General features: G+C 41.2%; 1 protein-coding gene across 4 annotated transcripts in view; it reads right to left on the reverse strand.

Moving 5' to 3' along the window:
* TNRC6B (trinucleotide repeat containing adaptor 6B) overlaps positions 1 to 20438 on the reverse strand; it is a 256842-nt gene that overhangs the window by 127620 nt on the left and 108784 nt on the right. The window contains exon 1 of one of the 4 annotated variants that reach the window (XM_081248096.1): positions 12771 to 13113. The exons of the other annotated variants lie outside the window; for them this stretch is intronic. Coding sequence (XP_081104222.1) covers positions 12771 to 12775 — 5 coding nt within the window. The 5' untranslated portion in view covers positions 12776 to 13113. Of the gene's footprint in view, positions 1 to 12770; positions 13114 to 20438 lie in introns of those variants that run through there. 4 annotated transcript variants of the gene reach the window in all.

A 20438-nucleotide genomic window follows, 5' to 3' on the forward strand; every position in this document is an offset into this window, starting at 1 on the left:
TCCCACATGCCGCGGAGTAACTAAGCCCATGCGCCATGGCTACTGAGCCTGTGCTCCACAATAAGAGAAGCCACCGCAATGAGAAGCCTGTGCCCCACAACAAAGAGCAGCCCCACTCGCCTCAACTAGAGAAAGCCCGCGTGCAGCAACGAAGACCCAAGGCAGCCAAAAAAGAAAAACAAAAGTTCAAATGTTTCCTCGATGATGGAGACTTCCCCAATTCCCTAGGGCTCTGCCTCCAACCTCCAGGATCCCTTGGCATCATACCTCTCTGTCTTTATTACAGGCAGCCTCACATTACTGGCTGAGTTCCAAAGATAAAAGCCAGGTCTTTTTATCTTGTACTATTCCCAACACTGTAGAGTGCCTGAGGCATAAATACTTAGGTAATAAACAAATTTTTCCAAGTACACAGGACATACAGTATATCCTGCTCACTCAAGTCTACCCGGCCTGTTACTGCTTCCAAAGACCCTACCCTACCTACACTGCTAACCCCAACCTCTCCCCTCCTCCTCTCTTGGCCCCAGGATTCTGAGGATGAAGAGTCAAAGCGCTCGCTGGGGTGGCCACTCCCACAGCCAGCTGACAGCATTATCACAGCAGGGCAGGCCAGTGAGCTGCTGGCCATGGGCCCCTTGATTAAAGGAGTAAAGTGCATCTAAAGAGCACTTTCTCTCGCTGAAGGCAGACAGAGGGGACATTTGATGTGCAGTTGCCAGATTTACGGTCTTTGTCATTTAAAATGTGAGAGTGGGATGGTGGACATAAAAATAAAAATGTACATAATATGACAAAAAAACCTGCCATGGCCCTTATTTACAACTCACTGAGAGCCAACGGGCTGGCAAAAATGTACGTAAGTAATATTATTTAGTTCTGTGACCTACTTGCCAATTTTACAAAATCACCACGACTATACAGTTGGCTCTTGAACAGTGTTTGAACTGTGCATGTCCACTTATACGTGGATTTTTTTCAAGAGTAAATACTTAACGGTTGGTTGAATCCGCAGATGCAGAACTGTGGATACGAAGGACTGACTGTAAAGTTACACTCGGATTTTCGACTGCGCAGAGGGTTGGCGCCCCTAACTCTGGCGTGGTTCAAGGGTCAGCTGTATACCTCATTAAATCAGATAAACTTTGGAAAAGGTTTTGATTATTATTCTAGATTCTACAATTGCTCAGCACCTAATGGAGTTGGCTTGTTTTTTCTTTTTTTCTTATGTTAAAGTAGAATGGTTACCTGCTTACAGTATTTTCAGAGGGAGCAAAGTAATTTTTTTTAAGTGTGAGTCACTGTCACACAGTGACCATCATCACTGTCAATAAATAAGAATGAAGGAAGGTAGTTCCAGTACTTGAAGTAAGGTTTATTTCTATGAGTGAGGCTAATAAAACCAGCAAGCACATGGTTAATTGTAATACATGCTAAGAGATGGGCTATAATTAGGGTGGTTCCCAAACACTGAAAACTTTAGTATCCGTGCTGATCTATATTTCGTATGTTAATAGTTTTCATGAAGCTATAATCAATTGAGTAGGATGTTTCTTATTCTGAGACTGTCCATTCTACTCTTTTGTCAAAATGCCTTTTCTTTGAAATGGTGGTAATAAATTGTGGGTTTTTAAAAATGCCTTTACTGGGTATATTTAAAACTAGTAACTCCTGATGGATCCTAATATTGCTTTTGCAATGTTACAGTTCCCTGAAACCTGTATCTGTCTGGGAACCACCATGTTAAAGTGTCTGAAGAGACGTGGGAAATAGCCAAATCCAGCTTACTTGTCTAGAATGTAGTTTTAGAAAGGAATAATTAAAATGGAAAGCACACCATGCATTTCCCCAAATTGTGCCTAAAAAACAAAAATAAAAACCTGGGACTTTAAAATTTTATATATACACAACACTTAAGATTCCCAACACATATTAGCATCTTAAAGACTCTTAAGTCCTTGTAGTAAGCAAAGATCAGTTTAATTCAGGAAAGGAACTTTTTTTTTGTTTCCAGACAAACCTGTTAGTACCCTGACAAACAGTAGGAAACGTTGAACTAATCAAATCTACTGAAGTGTGTCTAAAAACAGAATGTGTTAATCAGTGGAAGTGTGTCTTCCTGAAACCTGGAAAAGGGGCAGGGAATCACCCCACCCTCAACCCCTCCAAAAAAGAAAGTATGGCAGTGCTTTCTGTGGGGCTTTTCCGAGAGAAAGTTACATAATCTGGTAATAGGGTTTTTCTACTTCAGTTTCTCTAAAATCTAGGGGGAAAACATGCATGTACATCACCATTCCTCAATACGGATGGCCAACTCCTTTTTTTTTTTTTTTGCGATACACTGGCCTCTCACTGTTGTGGCTTCTCCCATTGCGGAGCACAGGCTCCGGACGCGCAGGCTCAGCGGCCATGGCTCATGGGCCCAGCCGCTCTGCGGCACGTGGGATCTTCCCAGACCGGGGCACGAACCCATGTCTCCTGCATCGGCAGGCGGACTCTCAACCACTGCGCCACCAGGGAAGCCCTGGCCAACTCCTTTTGATCCAAATGGAAAGCTCTGGATAGGGAGGACAACATTCTGGTCATCAAAAATATCCATCTCCTCCATGCTGAAGTAGCAAATTAACTTCTTCTTCTTTTTTTTTTTTTCCAAATCTTCTGGCCGCTCCAGGCAGCATGTGGTATCTTAGTTCCCTGACCAGGATCGAACCCACGCCCCCTGCATTGGAAGCGCGGAGTCTTAACCACTGGACCGACAGGGAAGTCCCGCAAATTAACATTTTAAAAAATCGCTTATGAATTTGGTTGGTGTGGCAACTGAGTGGACTGATAAATTTGATTCTCAAAACCAGAAAAACTGGGGATCATGTCCTGGAATATGGCAACCCATGAGTGGCTCCTTAAAAATTCTTTAAACCTCAGTGAGACAACCCAGAGTGGACCATTAAATCATTTTAGTGGTTGGGGTCAGCTTTTTTGGTTTTGGTTTTGTTTTACAGAATGGACTTGAGTAGCCTATATCAGGATAGAACGTATGACGTAGTATCAGAAAGTAAATATAAATACTTTTGCTTCCGTGTATACTTCATGTATGTACAGGGCCTCAATCAAATTGTATTTCTTAGTGTAGATCCAATCAAAAAGTTCGAAAGCCACTGTTCTAAGCTAACAATTAGCTGTCTAACTTTAGCTTATAAATAGGAACTTCTTGGCATAAAAAGAACAGCAATTATTTTATGCAAGCAAGGGGTTAAAAAAGAATGGCACCGAGAGGTACAAGACTCACTGCTCTGGGCTCCTGAGAGGGGGGCAAGGAACCTTGTGCTAGGTCTCTTTTTAAGCCATTAAAGGGCATTATGTAAGCCCACCACTACACAGTCTGTTTTTTTTTTTTTTTTTACAAAGGCATGGATAACCAAAAATGCACTTCTAAAGGAAAACAAAAATGTAAGGATTTATTTCCATGTTGATTTAAAAAACAAGACTTCACAGAATAAGTGACACCCCAAACTCTTATACTTCATAGAAAAATAAGGTCCTCTATGTCCACCAAAATGGAATTGTGCACCAACTCAAAAGCAACGCTTAACTTGCCAGTGTGAACAAGGTTTGGTTCCAAGCACAGCTCAAGATCATTTCTATCTTTACAGGTTATTATTTAGAAGGTCTAGTTAGCAACTACAAAGCAATATAAATCAATGAGATCATTAAATAAAAATCTTTGAACCTGCTTTTTTATAAACCACCCATATTTAGTAAATATTATATTGGCCCAGGATGTCAAGAACTACAAAATGAGTATAATAGTCTATGGCCAAACAGCCTGCAGGCTGCCAAAAAGAAGCGAGATTCAAGCACAAAATAATTAGCCCTTTGGCACTCTTTCCCCCTCATGCGAGAAGGCTGGGACCGCTGACTGAAAGCTTCTGAAAACACTGGAATCTTAATGTCACCTCCCCACCTGAAGCCTGGCATCTCACTGACTCCACAGAGTTCAAAAAGGGGGAGGGAGTGCTCCCAGCCTCCAACAAAATCTCTGTACCCAGCATTACTGAAACTGGACACAAATTGGTTACGCTTAAAAACTTCTACCAATGTACCATCCAGCTGACCTTAGCCAAAACAATTTTTTAAATTCCTGTTTTAAATTTTAGAATCTATGCATAAAAAGTTCATCTCCTCACAAGCAAAATTAGGATCTGACCCCTTCAATTCTAAAAATTGCATTAGCATAAGCCCACATGTGTTCTAACACCATTGCTGTGAAATGCTTTGTGATGGGAAGAATGCTTTGTGACTCTGGCTATTTCCAAAGTGCACATTAGCTGCAAGCAGCCTATCTTACTCTGCAGAAACCCTCCCTGTCTAGTGTGAACTTTTAATGAGGCTACTGTGACTGAGAAACTGAATTTTTAAATGTATCTTAGTTTTAATTAATTTAAATTTTAAGGGAGTTCTCTGGTGGCCTAGTGGTTAGGATTCTGGGCTTTCACTGCCGTGGCCCGGGTTCAATCCCTGGTTGGGGAACTGAAATTCCGCAAGCCACATGGTGCAGCCAAAAAAAAATAAAATAAAAAATAAAAAAAATTTTTAATTGATAACTTACTTTTATTACTAGAAAACTTTTGTATGTTTGAAAAAACTTGGGTATGTGAATGTACTTTTCCAACTGTAAAATTATCAAATCTAAATACAGATCAAGCATTTCCAATAAAATTTCACATTCAAACTGAAATGTGTTATAAAACACACACCAGATTTTGAAAACTTAGTATGAAAAAAAAGAATGTCAAATATCTCATTAATATTTTAAAATCTGTTGCATGTTGATTTAACTTTTTGTACCTATTGGGTTAAATAAAATATATACTATTAAAATTAATTTCACCTGTTTTTTTCTTTTTTTTTTTTTCTTTTTGGCTGCGCCGCGTGGCTTGCGGGATCTTAGTTCCCCGTTGAACCCAGGCCCTTAGCAATGAAAGCAGAGTCCTAACCAGTGGACCGCCAGGGAATTCCCTCCTTTTATTTTTCTTAATGTGACTCCTGGAAAATGTAAAATAACGCATGGCTCACATTCTATTTCTACTGAATGGTGCTGGCATAACCTAATGATTCCCAAACCCTTCCCACCGGAACACCTTCCAACACCAGGTTCAGGGACGTCGCCATAACCAAATACTGTTCTTCCTGTGCGGCATCAAAACCTGCTGACCGCATCTGAGATTGAGAAGTCCTTCCCTCATCTTCAGTGACTCACGACTGTCCTGCACAAGCACCTTTCTTTAATCCTTTCCCAGGTCCTCTTTCTCTTCCTGTCCCCAAGGCCCCATTCTCAGTTCTCGTTTCCATTCTCTGCACCCATGGTGACCTCATCTCCTCTCAGCTTCAACTATCACTTCTATGTGGATGACTTCCAATTCTTTATCTCCACTTCTGACCTCTTTCTCAAGCGTCAGCTCCACATTGCCAGCTGCCTGCTAACCAGTTCCATCTGGAAATCCCACCAGCTCCTTAAACTCAGTATGCCTGACCTGGAATTCCTCATCTTCATTTCTGCTGAAGATTCCCGTCATTCACCTTGAAAACCTGGAGTCCCTGGTCCCTCTTCTAGCCCCACTGCCACAGTCTTAAGGCAGGCCCTTTCATAACAGGCCTCCTACTTGGCCTGCCTATCTCAATTCTCCCCTCAGTCCTGCCCTCTCCCAATCCCACCACCCCCAGTCCTCCTCTGCCTCACTGCCATACTAATATTCTCAAAATACCACATAGATCACATTGCCATCAGGCTTTCAACAGACCCCCACTATCTGCCATGGCAATCCAAACTACTCAGCAGGCGTCCCAGCTCTCCCATAGACATTCAAACTCCCATCAATCCCCTCTGAACACAACTAACCCTCCAGCTACAATGCTCTGCCCTCATGTCTGCTCTTCACAATTCTGCCCAGTATTTAAGGCTCAGCTGAAATAAAAGGTCCTCATATAAAGACTTCTCTGATCAACCCAGCCAAAATTAGCCTTTCTCCTCCCTCAAACTCCTTTTGTATTTCTAATGGTGATCACTGTAGTAATGGGAGTACGTCTGTGGTCTTACCCTCTTTATAAAATAGTGTTCTTTTTAACAGTAGTACCCAATAGCACTTGCACTGCACATTGCCATTTCTGGACATCTTACCAAAGAAATCAACTTAAAAAGGAAAATCTTGGGCTTCCCTGGTGGCGCAGTGGTTGAGAGTCCGCCTGCCGATGCAGGGGACACGGGTTCGTGCCCCGGTCTGGGAAGATCCCACATGCCACGGAGCAGCTGGGCCCGTGAGCCATGACTGCTGAGCCTGCGCGTCCGGAGCCTGTGCTCCGCAACGGGAGAGGCCACAACAGTGAGAGGCCCGCGTACCACACACACAAAAAATAAATAAATAAAATAATAAAAAGGAAAATCTTGGTAAAGTTGGGACCACTGATGACTCTCAAATCTATCTCCAGCCAGATATCTAATTACTCCAGACCTTCATTTAGATGCCCTAAGATTAAATTACTCCAAAACTGAACTCATTTTCTCAATCCCACATGTGTCTCTTGTCTAAATGGACCCTAACTCCGTGAAGGGTACCACCATCCATCAGCAGGCCAGGCCAGAGACAGAAAGGTCATCTTTTATTTCCCAACCCTAACCCTCAATGATTAGGTTCTGTGAAATCTTCTTCCTAAATGTCTCTGGATTTATCCACTTCTTCCCAGCTCTGCTGTCAGCCCAGGCCACCATCACCTGAGATTACTGCAATACCATCTGGTCTTATACTCAATCCTCCAGCCATTTTCTACAGTCCAACTAGAGCATATCTTTCAAAAGTTCAATCTGATCAGGTGAAATTCCTGCTGAAAACCCTTTAATTGTTCTCGGGATAAAGACTTCCAAACATGACTTATATAGACTCTTCCGCAACTCACCAGTGTTTACCTTTTCAGTTACACTTCTCATTTCCCAGATTATCTTTTCTCTTACACACATCACGCTCCGACCATGTCCAAGTACTCTACATACAGTTCTCCAAATATGCTGAAGTCCTCTCTTGCCTCGGGGCCCTTGCATAAGCTGGTCCCTCTATGTGGGTTGGGTGTCCCTCTTTTGTAATCACCCAACACCCTGAGGACTGGCCAGGCTCCCTGCATTTATATTCTTTCTAACTTCAGTAATGGTACCTGGAAAAAAATCTTCCTACTACTCCTATGCTAGCTCTTATCCCAATGTCTGGCAGGTAATAGGTATTCAAATAATTATTTGTAATGAATGAACAGATTAAAATTTTGTTTTTCTTTGAAACAAATTCCAGTCCAAGGTCAATGAATGAAAGCTATTTGTCACCTATATTAATTCAACAGCATTGTATAAAGTGGGCAATTGACCTAAATTTTAATTTTATCTGTCTTTTGAGTCAAAACTATTACCAGTTTGGTTAAATAGAGTCTACATGTGCAGGCTCAGAACAATGAAAATGAAGGAAAAAACACTGTATTTTATATTCTCCTTTGCCTTGTAAACTTTAAGACCAATTCATTTGAAACTGTTGAGAACCTTTCGATGCAAAACACAGAATGTATGAAAAGCAGCCAAGCAAATGTGGATACACCACAGAGGCAGAGCCTGAAGGGAACTGGAGAGCAGGGAGAGACGACCTCAGACCATAGGAATGTAGGGACTTGAATAAAAGAAAAGGCTCAGCGCTGCCCCTGTCCTCATCCAGACTGAAGCTCTGGGCAATCAGTGCCCGCGCGTCATGATCCTGGGAGCCATGAGAGGATCAGGCATCTGTGGGGCCATAAAAGCCTTTCTGGTTTACTGAACAGAGAGAGAGCAAAGGGGAAGGAAACACTGAGCAACGAGACTAGGTGCTGGCCCCTTTATACAGCATTTCCCTTCTGCTTCCCAACAACGTATTATTCCCATTTTACCGATTAAGAAACAGGGGCTTGGGCTTCCCTGGTGGCGCAGTGGTTGAGAATCCGCCTGCCGATGCAGGGGACACGGGTTCGTGTCCCGGTCTGGGAAGATCCCACATGCCGCGGAGCGGCTGGCCCGTGAGCCATGGCTGGTGAGCCTGTGCGTCCGGAGCCTGTGCTCCGCAACGGGAGAGGCCACAACAGTGAGAGGCCCGCGTACCGCAAAAAAAAACAATAAAAATAAAAAAGAAACAGGGGCTTATGGTCACATAGCTGGTCCTGGTGACCTTATACTCAGGTCTAATTCAAACACATTTTTATTGAGCACTTATTTGTGCTAAGCCCTATTCTAGATGATGAGGATTGAGCAATAAGCAAAACACTAAAGTCTGCTTTGGTTTGTGGGGAGTGATGTACCACACACAAATAATGTGATTTCAGATACTGACACAATTAAGGGGCATAAAAAAAGTAAAACTAAGGGATAAGATAGAGTAACTAGGGAGGCAACTTAAGTTGCAAGGTTCTCAGAGATCATTTAAAAGATAATTTTGCAGGCCTAGAAAAAAAAAAAGGATAAAGTGACTATCTCGTCAAACCTTAAATCGAAGTCTCTAGAACTACCAGAAGCAAAAACTTACCATTCATTCCCTGATTATCAGTAAGGAGACCATCCAGTGAAAGAACTATAGCGTAATCCTAGTCATAACCCAAAGCAGTAGGTTAGACAGTCATCAGGTGGCAAATATTTCCACATGAACCGGTGGTTCAGGGCGATGGGCTGACCAAATTAATTCTTAGCTCCCCCTGCACCTACACCAGCACCTGGCATAATAAATGATTGCTGAATATTTGAAGAAAGAAAGGAAAACATGTTAAAATGTCACCATTGCGGGTTAAATCCCTTTTCAGGCCAAGTGGCTTCAATTCGCCCCACCTACTCCACCACAAGTCTTAATCACAAGAAGCAGGTGAGGGAAGTCGGATTAGTGTAAACCCTTGAACAATACTGTACTAGGAAACAATTAGCATAGGCTGCCCCAATCCCCAGCCAATGATCAGAAACCCCACCTTTAAATTCCAAGTTCCACTTAAAGAAAATCTAATATCCAAATGATAATTAAAAATTAATAAGGAGGGGCTTCCCTGGTGGCGGAGTGGTTGAGAGTCCGCCTGCCGATGCAGGGGACACGGGTTCGTGCCCAGTTCTGGGAAGATCCCACATGCCGCCGCCGAGCGGCTGGGCCCGTGAGCCATGGCCGCTGAGCCTGCGCGTCCGGAGCCTGTGCTCCGCAACGGGAGAGGCCACAACAGTGAGAGGCCCGCGTACCGCAAAAAAAAAAAAAAATTAATTAATAAGGAGTAATTATTTGGCTTCTTTAAATAAGGGTTCTCCTAATGCAGATACTCAGGCTACTTATGTACCAGGTACTTGTTCTAACTGTTGCACACGTAGCACCAAGGTAAAGCCACTGGTTCTTTACCTGGGTATTTCCCTCGCTAGATGGGTACTCCTTGAGGGAAGGGACAAAGTACCTTCACCTGTGTTGCCTCAGGGCCTTGTCCAATTTAAATGGCAGGAGGTCAATGATTATACTGAGTTGTAAAAATTAAATTTCTCCAAAACTTTTCAGTTCTGGGGCAGTTGGGTAGGGTGAGGCCCACCCCTTGCTACTGTTATCTGCTGGGGCCTGCTCTGCAGAACCTGAAGGTCTCATCATCACATATCACTCTTTCTGTGTCTCTTTGTAGGTTTAAGAGCTGGAAAAGCCTTAGAAGTCTCCACTTCAATTTTTAGAAGTTGATTTTTAAAGGACTGTCCCAGTGGCCACAGAGAATAACAAATGGCCATTCAAAGCTGAACAACAGGGTTGAGTTTGCGCCATATACCAAAGATGCCAATGCTTCCTTTCTGGCACACAGATGGAAGGACTGAAAAACAGTTTAAAAATAAGATACCACTTCTGATAAATAGGCGCTATCAATTTTTGTGATGTTTCAGTAAAATCTTAATAATGAATCTGTGACAATTCTTTCTGAGACAGAGTAGCCTTGTGAATAACGACATTAATATCACAAGTAGACCCAGCATGGGGGGTGGGGAGACTTTAGTGAGGATTATATTATTTTTCTCCAGTAAGAAACTTCCCCTGCATACACTGTCTCATTTTTAAAAACCACAACATGCAAGTTCTAATATCCCTGGGGTTTTGCTGTTCATAACATCAGCCACATCTCTAAAGTTTTTAGATTCATTTCACGCTACCAACAGAAAGAAAACTTCAACAAAAGGCACAAATACCATCCATCTGCACACTTGATTTATTACTCATTTTTATTTGCTCCTGAATTCCCATAGTTTGGTGTGCCATAAGGACTGGCCCTGCAGGAACTTAGATCCAAAATGGCAGCTGAGCTTCTGAAACTCATCAGAGCCATAATGCCTAACATACGTGAAACCAGGTCTTATCTATCGCACTTCTCAACCTGTCTAGGAGAGAAGAATATTTACCAAAACATTTCAAAGAATCAGATCACATTCTGTTAATGTTCGTTATATCATTCTCCTTCTTGCCTAAGAGAGCAGGCACCCTGCTTCTGGTCCCTCCGCTCTGCAAACTGAATTAAACTGCTATTCACATGTTTACAGTCCACGAAAACAAGCTAATGGCAAAACATGGAAAGCTTAGGTTCTTCTCATTCTTCTTCTGTAAGGCCAACTTAGGAAATGGGCGTAAAATGAATCATCTAACAAGTAAAGCCCCAAATAAGCGCTTTCATTTTCAGAAAAAACAACAACAAAAATCAGAGCTCTAATTTTCCTTAGGTCTACCACAAAGCAACACTCCCTATCACTATGGTAATTTCTGTCTTTTCCTTTAAATTCAAGCTGTAAAAAAAATTTTTAAGAGACAAATTTGTTCCAGATTACCTCCTGACTGTAATGTTTCCAATCCCTCTTACACAAAAGCTTAACTTATACCACTAAAAAAATTTACACTGAATTTAAACCGTCACTTCTCTACTCATTTCCACTAATTATAATAACAACATTAATTTTAGAAAAATAATAAAATACTTGCTCTTTAGAGACAGAGGACTTTAATTATCTTTATGAATTCAAATGGAAAGTCTTTTTGTTAAATTAGCATGAAAGTCCCTTCATCTACACACAATTGGCCCAAAGAAACAGGCCATTTTCAGCACAAGAGGCCAATCCATTTTAACAGTGAATAAAGCTTTTGAAAGCACTACACACCCTCTTCCAGACTGTCAAATTTTCAAAATGGTCCAGCATTTTTTTTCCATTTTTTTTAACACTTTCAGGTCCAGCAAACATCTTATAATTAGATTAATTAAAAAGGAAACAACAGCCAAAAAAAGCCACTGCTCACTTCTGATCAAAATTATTCCATTTATGCTTAATTAGCTTTAATCCAAGTCTACATATTTAATGATGGGGATATGACAATTCAACCTATTTGCATATTTTAAATGCCCTTTCTAAACTATACTTTGTAACAGATTTAGAAAAATAGTCTGTTTCTCATGCCAATATGCTAAGGCATAAATCAGGAGGATACAAATTAGGAAGAAAAAAAAAAGAAAACAAGGCCTCTCAGAGCCAGGGATGTGCTGGGGGGCGGGGGGCAATTTACCCGCCGCATCAAAACTACGATCCTTTCAGCCCACCAGACCGAGAAGCATTACATCACACTCTCACAATGATAGGGGGAGGTGGCTCTGAGAAAGCAAGTTTTCAGCCTTCTTCCCTCCGTGTTCCCAGGCTTTCTAGAATCCTGCATTAGGAGTAATGGAATTTAACTTCAGTGCACTGCACACACAGTTTCAGGGGTAACACAGCTACTTATTTAGGTGACCCAATATGACCACTTCACAATGGATACGTGGCTAAAACAGGCAACTACACATACAGATGCTGAATTTGTGCTGAAAAGCCCAGTTCATCTGTGTAAGATTAAACAGAAATTGTAATCTATGAGAAATGAATAAAGCCAATCCACAGGGAGCAACTGATAAAGAAATAATTCCTAATCGGGAGGAATAGCTGTTTATACCCTTTAAAACACCATGTTTACAAGATAGTCCCACCATTTGGTTCGAACCACAATCAAAATAAAAGCGCATCTGGCTGCATATTTGAGAACACACACAGAGACCCAGTGCAAATGAGCGCGCGCAGAGGAGAGGGGTGATCCACACATTGCTTGGGAGGTTTTCAAGCAGGGGAATCTACAAACCCCAAACCTCCTGGTGTTCACTCGCCCCCAGCCTGATGTTTAAAATGGATCAGGTCTTATTTTAGGTTTTACATCTCTCTAGGAAGGATGGCCTAGCTTTAAAAAAAAAAAAAGAAAAAGGTTTTCCCGTGGTAGTGCTTGCCCTCCCAGATCCTTTGTCGGCCTTAGCAGCCGAAAGAATGCAAACCCATTTATATTTATGCAAATTTTTGCAGCAGATTTAAGGGGGCAGGGAGAGGTCTGTGTTTTTTAAAAAACCTCTTTCTAAATATCAAATTTCCAAATACTCGCAGCTTCATTTATTTGCAAGACAGAAATGATGATGAAAATCTGCATATAAATTAAAAGTGCAATTAAATCACTTCAAAACCAAATATTTTACCAAGGCTTTTCCATTTCTAAAATGCCGAACCAAAAGTACATCACGGGTCTGATTTACACAGATTCACGAAATGTCTGAAGCCAGTCTCCACGCTAGACAAATGTCGATTTGCAACACCACTAGTGAAAACGGTTAGACAAGATCCATATAAATCAATTGGTTTTAAAAAATTGAAAATATTTACCAACCTCATAAAGTGCAGCAGTGCTTAAATCCAGCAAATTGAGGCATACAAGGTAGAAATGGAAATGAAAAAAGGTCCAAAAAATGATTTCTTTTTGTCTATCTGTTTTTTTGTATTTTAAATATTCAGAAACCAGCAGAGACTCTGTCGGCCATTTTGGCTTGAACTAACTCTCACACTCACTCTCCCTCTTGCTCTCTCTCTCCCCCTCTGTCTCTAAAGGAAACAGCTTTTTGTGACCTTCAAATAGAGGCGGATCATGTGACTTTGGGTAGGTTTGTCAATCAGGAAAGGGGAGGGAACTGGGGCTGAAACTACCTTAAAGGGAAAGCGGCCCTTTTCCACGCACTTTCATTTGTGAAACGCTGTTATCTCATACTCTCCACCTACACACACTGAATGTGAAAGTGGCAACAGCATAAGGGTAACAGATGAACAAAATATAAAAACCTTTACTGGTTTATAGAAATGTGCTCAGTTGCTAACGATTCTTACAGATCCTGGAGCTTGGCTCACTTGCTACAGCTATTCTCTGGGTGTTTGGGCAAGCACAGGCTGGCAAACTACTCTTTAAAAAGGGGCTTAAACAACACCTTACCCAAACAAGAGACTTTCGTCTTTAAAGACTGAGGTGAAATATAGGACACAACTGATCTCTAACAAGCTCCTAAAATGCACAGGAAAAGACTGAAAGGAAACATACCAAAGTATAATCTGTGAATGCCAACCCAGAGAGGTGAAGTGACTTATCCCAATCACACAGCTAGACAGCTGCAGAACAGTGACTGGTTTCCCAACTGAACTCCACATTTATTGTTTAGGGTGTATGTATGTTTGGTACCTCCTCCCCGCACCCCAAATAAAAACTATGCTACAGCACAGCAAGCTGGCAGATCTGAGTCACCTTTAATCCCCTCCCCCACCCGAGGAAGTAGCTTGGCAGCTAACCTAGAGTCAGCGCTAAATTTAAAACCTACCTGGATTCCCCCATTCCTAAGAGCCTTCTTCTGACTCAGTGCATCTTGCTTTCAACCCACCTAAGAAAACCACGCTGGGTTTGCGTCTCTAGCCCTGGGGCTAACAGGCTGTGTAACCTTAGTTAGGCAACTCCCTTTACCTTCCAGGCCCCAGTTTTCTCATTTGCGGAATGTAAGGACTGACCATCAGTAGATGGTATCTTTGATTCCTTTCAGCCCTAAAACTGTACTCGGCTTCTTTGTTTTTAGCAGTTCTGTTTCATCTTATCCTTGCCATCTCAAAAGTCATTACCCCAGGAAAGTTTTCCTTGACCCTCCCCGTCTAGACCAGGCCTTCCTGTTCAACACTCCCAGAACTTCCCTTACTACTTCTTCATAGCACCCGGCATAACTGCAATTTATTATTTGTCAAAGAACTTGCTTATAGTTGGTCATCCCCAGTATGTATAAGGACACATGCCACATCTTCCTTCACTGCTGTGTGAGGCCCGACACCTACCTAGCCCCACATAGTAGGTAAATAAATGAATGAATTAATGACTTAGACCTCCATTCAGAAGTGCTCGGCTGAACAGAGGAAATGTGCTATCCAAATACAAGGAATAAAAGTCACATAGTTTCCAGAAAATCATCTCCATCTATTTGTTTTAAGGACTGCTTGAGGAAATAAAGTAACTAAAATGATAGAAAGTGGGCAAAAGTGCCCTGTGACTATCAGACTCCATCTATCTCTATGAACCAGAAAAGCTCAGATTCCACAGTGTGACTCTCCCAAATGAACTGGGCTGACCAAGCATAATCTGACATGCCAGCCAGCACAGAACTGATGGATTCTGTAAGCCCAGTGTTCCTTGAAAAGGAACCTGCGAACCCTTTCTAAATCCCACACGTTTGTCATCCTGGCTTCTGGGTCTTTGTACAGTCTCCCTCCTTCGCTTTTTCCACTGTGATAGAAGAACCAGAAAGGAGCTGTTTCGGGACAGGCAGAGGCCGATGCCTAGATGACCTGACAGCTTGAATATTTATGGCGTAAACGCTTTCACTGTCTTTGCACAGACCCGAATGGAGTAGGAGCCAGGACCTGAACTGACAATTGAGATTGTAAGCAAAAGCAGGAAACTCCTAGGATGGAAATTTTGAACATTTAGTCTATTTTTATCCTTCCAATACCTTCCAGATGAGCTACGGAAAGCTTACTTCTGTGGAGCATGCTCAACATGTTAAAATGCATGGAAATTGTACAGCTGCCTTGTTTTAATTTGTGATGGACAGAATTTCTTTATAAGACTGAATTTTGCCAAGTCTCCACTCCTCAATGCAGAATATTATCATATAAACATGACTATGTGTTTCCTTGTGTTATAGCAAGCTGCACAAAAAGTAGAGAAACAAACACGTTTTAAAGCAAAATATTAGTTCTATTTTCAAATGATATGATCAATAATTTTCTTCAACCTCCAGGAAACTTTTTCTTGGTGAGATACCTCTAAACTTAAAACAATTAGTCCAACTGTTCATCTAAAAGAAAGAAGTGTAATAAATGCATTATTTCCCCTGTATTTCCAGGCATTTTGGACTTTGTGATATAGTTATATTTATTGTACTGTTTTCATATTAACAATTAGACAGCGTTTTTAAATTATATTACAAAGTGAGGATACAAAGTAACAAAAAATGAGTTTACTTTTAAAACAAATAAACCTGAACTTATATGCTCAAATGAGTGTTATCTTTCAAAGTTGGCACCTTCGGTGACTATATAACCACTACTAAAATATTTCTATGAGGAAACATGATTGAAAAATAATGAACTGAACATATTTAACTCAAAAATCTACAAAATGAGTAATGAACTCAAAAAATAAACTAACAATGATAAAATCATAAAGAGTAGACTGAATCTTTATTGATTCAAAAAACTTTTGCTTGTTTTAAAATGAACCTATCTACAAAACAGAAACAGACTCAAAGACAGACAGAACAGACTTGTGGTTGCCAAGGGAGAGGGGTGTAGGGAAGGGATGGACTGGGAGTTCAGGTTTAGCAGATGCAAACTATTACATATAGAATGGATAAACAACAGGGAACCATATTCAATATCCGAGATAAACCATAATAGAAAATAATATTTAAAAATGTATATATATGGGGCTTCTCTGGTGGCTCAGTGGTTATGAATCCGCCTGCCAATGCAGGGGACACGGGTTCAAGCCCTGGTCCAGGAAGATCCCACATGCCGTGAAGCAACTAAGCCCGTGCACTACAACTACTGAGCTTGCGCTCTAGAGCCCGTGAGCCACAACTACTGAGCCCGTGTGCCACAACTACTGAAGCCCGCTCACCTAGAGCCCGTGCTCCGCAACAAGAGAAGCCACTGCAATGAGAAGCCTGTGCACTGCAATAAAGAGCAGCCCCCACTCGCCGCAACTAGAGAAAGACCGTGTGCAGCAACGAAGACCCAATGCAGCCAAAAATAAAGAAATAAAAATAAATTTTAAAAAATGTATATATATGTATAACACTTTTCAGTACAGCAGAAATTAACACTGTAAATCAACTATACTTAAAATTTTTTAAAAATTTTGTTTTAAAAAATAAATAACTAGGCAGATACCTGGAGAAAACCATAATTTGAAAAGATACAAGCACCCCAATGTTCACTCCAGCACTATTTACAATAGCCAATCAACCTAAATGTCTATTGACAGATGAATGGATAAAGAAGATGTGGTATACATATACATATAATACTACTCAGACATAAAAAAGAGTGAAATAATGCCGTTTGCAGCAACACAGAGGGACCTAGAGATTATCATACTAAGTGAAGTAAGCCAGATAGAGAAAGACAAATATCATATGATATCGCTTATATATGGAATCTAAAAAAATGATACAAATGAGCTTATTTACAAAACAGAGACTCACAGACATAGAAAACAAACTTATAGTTACCAAACGGTAAAGGGGGGTGGGGGGAGGGATAAATTAGGAGGTTGGGATTAACTTATATACACTATTATATATAAAATAGATAACCAACAAGGACCTACTGTATAGCACAGGGAACTATACTCAGTATTTAGTAATAACCTATAAGGGAAAAGAATCTGAAAAGGAATATATATATATATATACACACACACACACACATCTGTAACTGAATCACTGTACTGTACACCTGAAACTAACACAATACTGTAAATCAAATATACTTCAATGAAAATAATAACAATAAAATTTTTTAATTAAGTTTTAAAAATTAATAAAAAATAAATAAATAAAAGTGGATAATCCTTTGGAAAGTCTGATCAATTAAAAATAAGAGAGGGGCTTCCCTGGTGGCGCAGTGGTTGAGAGTCTGCCTGCTGATGCAGGGGACATGGGTTCGTGCCCCGGTCTGGGAAGAACCCACATGCCGTGGAGCGGCTGGGCCCGTGAGCCATGGCCGCTGAGCCTGCGCGTCCGGAGTCTGTGCTCCGCAACGGGAGAGGCCACAGCAGTGAGAGGCCCGCGTACCACAAAAAATAAAAATAAAAATAAAAATAAGAAAGAAGCTATAAATTAACATTAGGGCTGAGAATGGGACATTATAATCACAAATTTGGAGAGGACTTTTTTAAATTGTGAAAGAATTATACATAACTTTATGTCAATAAAACTGAAGATTAAATAAAATGGATGATAGTCAAGGAAAATAGGAACTACCAAGGTCAACTCAAGAAAAGTTATGAAAATAACAAAAACCCATTGCAGAAATGTGTTAGATAATTATTCAAAGAACTAGCCACTGAAACTACGTCAGGCACAAGTGGTTTTCTTCTATCAAACAGATAATTTCATGTTATCTCTACTGTTCCCGAACTTATGGAGACAGAAGAGAAGGCTTCCTAACTTCTTCTATGAGGCTAACATATTCCTGATACCCATCTGGACTCAGACGCAGTATGAAAAATAAAACTACAGACCAATCTTCATTTGTGAAGATGAACACAAAAATCCTAAGTAAAATATTAGCAAATAGAATTTACCAGTTTTAAGAGAATAATTCATTATGACCATGTAGGGTTTATACCAACAATTCAAGGATTGTTAAATTACAAAATCTATTAACATAACTCTTCATTTGTTCAACAAGTATGTATTAACTGCTTTCTCTGTGTCTGTGCTAGGTGCTGCGAATACAGTAGTACCAAACAGGGTAGGTTCTCGTCCACGTGGAGCCAGTATCCTCATGGGAGAAGGAAGTTCACTGAGAAGGAAGTAAAGAATTGATGGGATATGGAAAAACTGAGAGAGGCTCACTTTAGATCAGGTGGTTAGGGAAGGCTTTTCTCAGGAGGGGCATTTAAGCTGAGCGGAAAAGAGATTGCTTGAGTGTTGAAAGAACAAGAGGGACGATCAGGAGGCTAGGCCAGGTGACCGGGGAGAGAGGTGGGAGATGAAGCCGAGGAGGTAGGAGGGGCTAGATCATAGTGGGTCTTGCAGGCCACAGAAAGGATGTTATTGTTAAGAACGGTGGAAAGTCACAAAAGAATTTTAAAGCAGGAGAGTGAACAGTGCCATTTTATCCATTACGCAGTCTCCACTTAATATCTCGGATCTACAAGCTTTTTAAGGGTCTAGGCAAATGTTTGGGACCTGAAAAAATATATTTACAAGTCCAAAATACAAAAAGAAAATTATAACCATAAAAATGAATAAATGCTTCAGTGTCCTTGGAATATAACACCCAACAATTTCATTCACTAAGTTTAGCATTTATAAGGTTTCACTACATTTGAAAATAATTCTCACTTTGCAAAAAATACTAAATATGTTAATTATTAAGAAATCTTAGGTGATTACAAATTAAGTCAGTTATTCGTAGCCAAAGAATTTCAGAAGCAAAATTATTAAAATTCTTTTAACATACGATAGCAAAAATAAATAAAACCATGTATTTAATATGGGATGAGGGACTTCCCTGGTGGTCCAGTAGTTAAGAATCCGCCTTCCAATGCAGGGGACATGGGTTCGATCCCTGGTTGGGGAACTAAGATCGCGGGGCAACTAAGCCCACATGCTGCAACTAAGACCCAACACAGCCAACTAAATAAACAAATATTAAAAAAAAAAATGGGATGAGGGTACCTTTTAATATGTTTTCTATAAAGTGGGACAAAGTCTCCAAAACCTCCCAAGGTAACATTCCAAGGACCCATGGAGGTCTTACTACCACTACCACTTTAGGAGAGACAGGATCAGAGTTATGTGTTCAAAAGCTCATCCTGGCTTCTATATGGAGAATACACTACAGAGGACCAAGTGGAGAAGCAGAGACAAGTTGGAAGGCAACTGTGGACTTCTAGGTGAAGGAGGATAGCCTGGATCAGATGGAGGTGGTAGAGGGGCTTCTGTCGTAAGTTAGATAACTGGCTGTTGTCAAGAGTGCAATCTGTGGGACTTCCCTGGTGGTCCAGTGGCTAAGACTCCATGTTCCCAAAGCGGGGGGCCTGGGTTCGATCCCTGCTCAGGGAACTAGATCCCACATGCTGCAACTAAAGATCCTGCATGGGGGCTTCCCTGGTGGCACAGTGGTTAAGAATCCACCTGCCAATGCAGGGGACACAGGTTCGAGCCCTGGTCTGGGAAGATCCCACATGCCGCGGGGCAACTCAAGAGCCCGCGCTCTATAGTCCGCAAGCCACAACTACTGAAGCCTGTGCTCCTAGAGCCCGTGCTCTGCAACAAGAGAAGCCACCACAATGAGAAGCCTGCGCACCACAACGAAGAGTAGACCCTGCTCACTGCAACTAGAGATTGCCCGCGCACAGCAACAAAGACCCAACGCAGCCAAAAATAAATAAATAAAATAAATAAATTTATTTTAAAAAAATATGCTGCATGCCACAACTAAAAGATCCAGTGTAGGGGCTTCCCTGGTGGCGCAGTGGTTGAGAGTCCGCCTGCCGATGCAGGGGACACGGGTTCGTGCCCCGGTCTGGGAAGATCCCACATGCCGCAGAGCGGCTAGGCCCGTGAGCCATGGCCGCTGAGCCTGTGCGTCCGGAGCCTGTGCTCCGCAAGGGGAGAGGCCACAACAGTGAGAGGCCCGCCTACCGCAAAAAAAAAAAAAAAAGATCCAGTGTGCTGCAACTAAGACCCGGTACAGCCAAATAAGTAAATATTAAAAAAAAAAAAAAGAATGCAATCTGTGACCATGAAGTACAGTAAGGCCAATCCACCCTTTCAAAAATAAGACCCCAAACTCTGAACTCACCATTCATTCAGTCAAGAATCATCTTTTAAGCATCTACTATGTATCAGATGCTGTGCTAGAACCAAGCCCAGGAGGGTACAAAGAGGATTTTAACACCTTGAAGGACAGAGACATGTAAATCTATAATTAAAATATATCATGGTAACTGCCATAATTAAAGTATAAATAGCTATGCTATAAGAATACAAAGAACTAACTGCTGAGAGTCAGAAAAGGTTTCACAGGGGAGGTAAGATTTTAAACCGAGTCTTAAAGAATCAGTAGGAGTTTGTCGTGTAGAAAACACAGGAAAGGCAAAAGCTTTTCTAAGTTTTATCAACTTCAGTACTACCAAACGACAGCGATGAAGAAGGCTGACAAGAAACAAATGTAAGAACTAAGTTTTTTCAGAATTTTTATCCCCAACAAAGTCAAAAGGTATATAGATAGAAAT

This window comes from Mesoplodon bidens (genome assembly GCF_964165515.1).
Source record: "Mesoplodon bidens genome assembly, chromosome: 11".
NCBI classification, from domain to species: Eukaryota; Metazoa; Chordata; class Mammalia; order Artiodactyla; family Ziphiidae; genus Mesoplodon; species Mesoplodon bidens.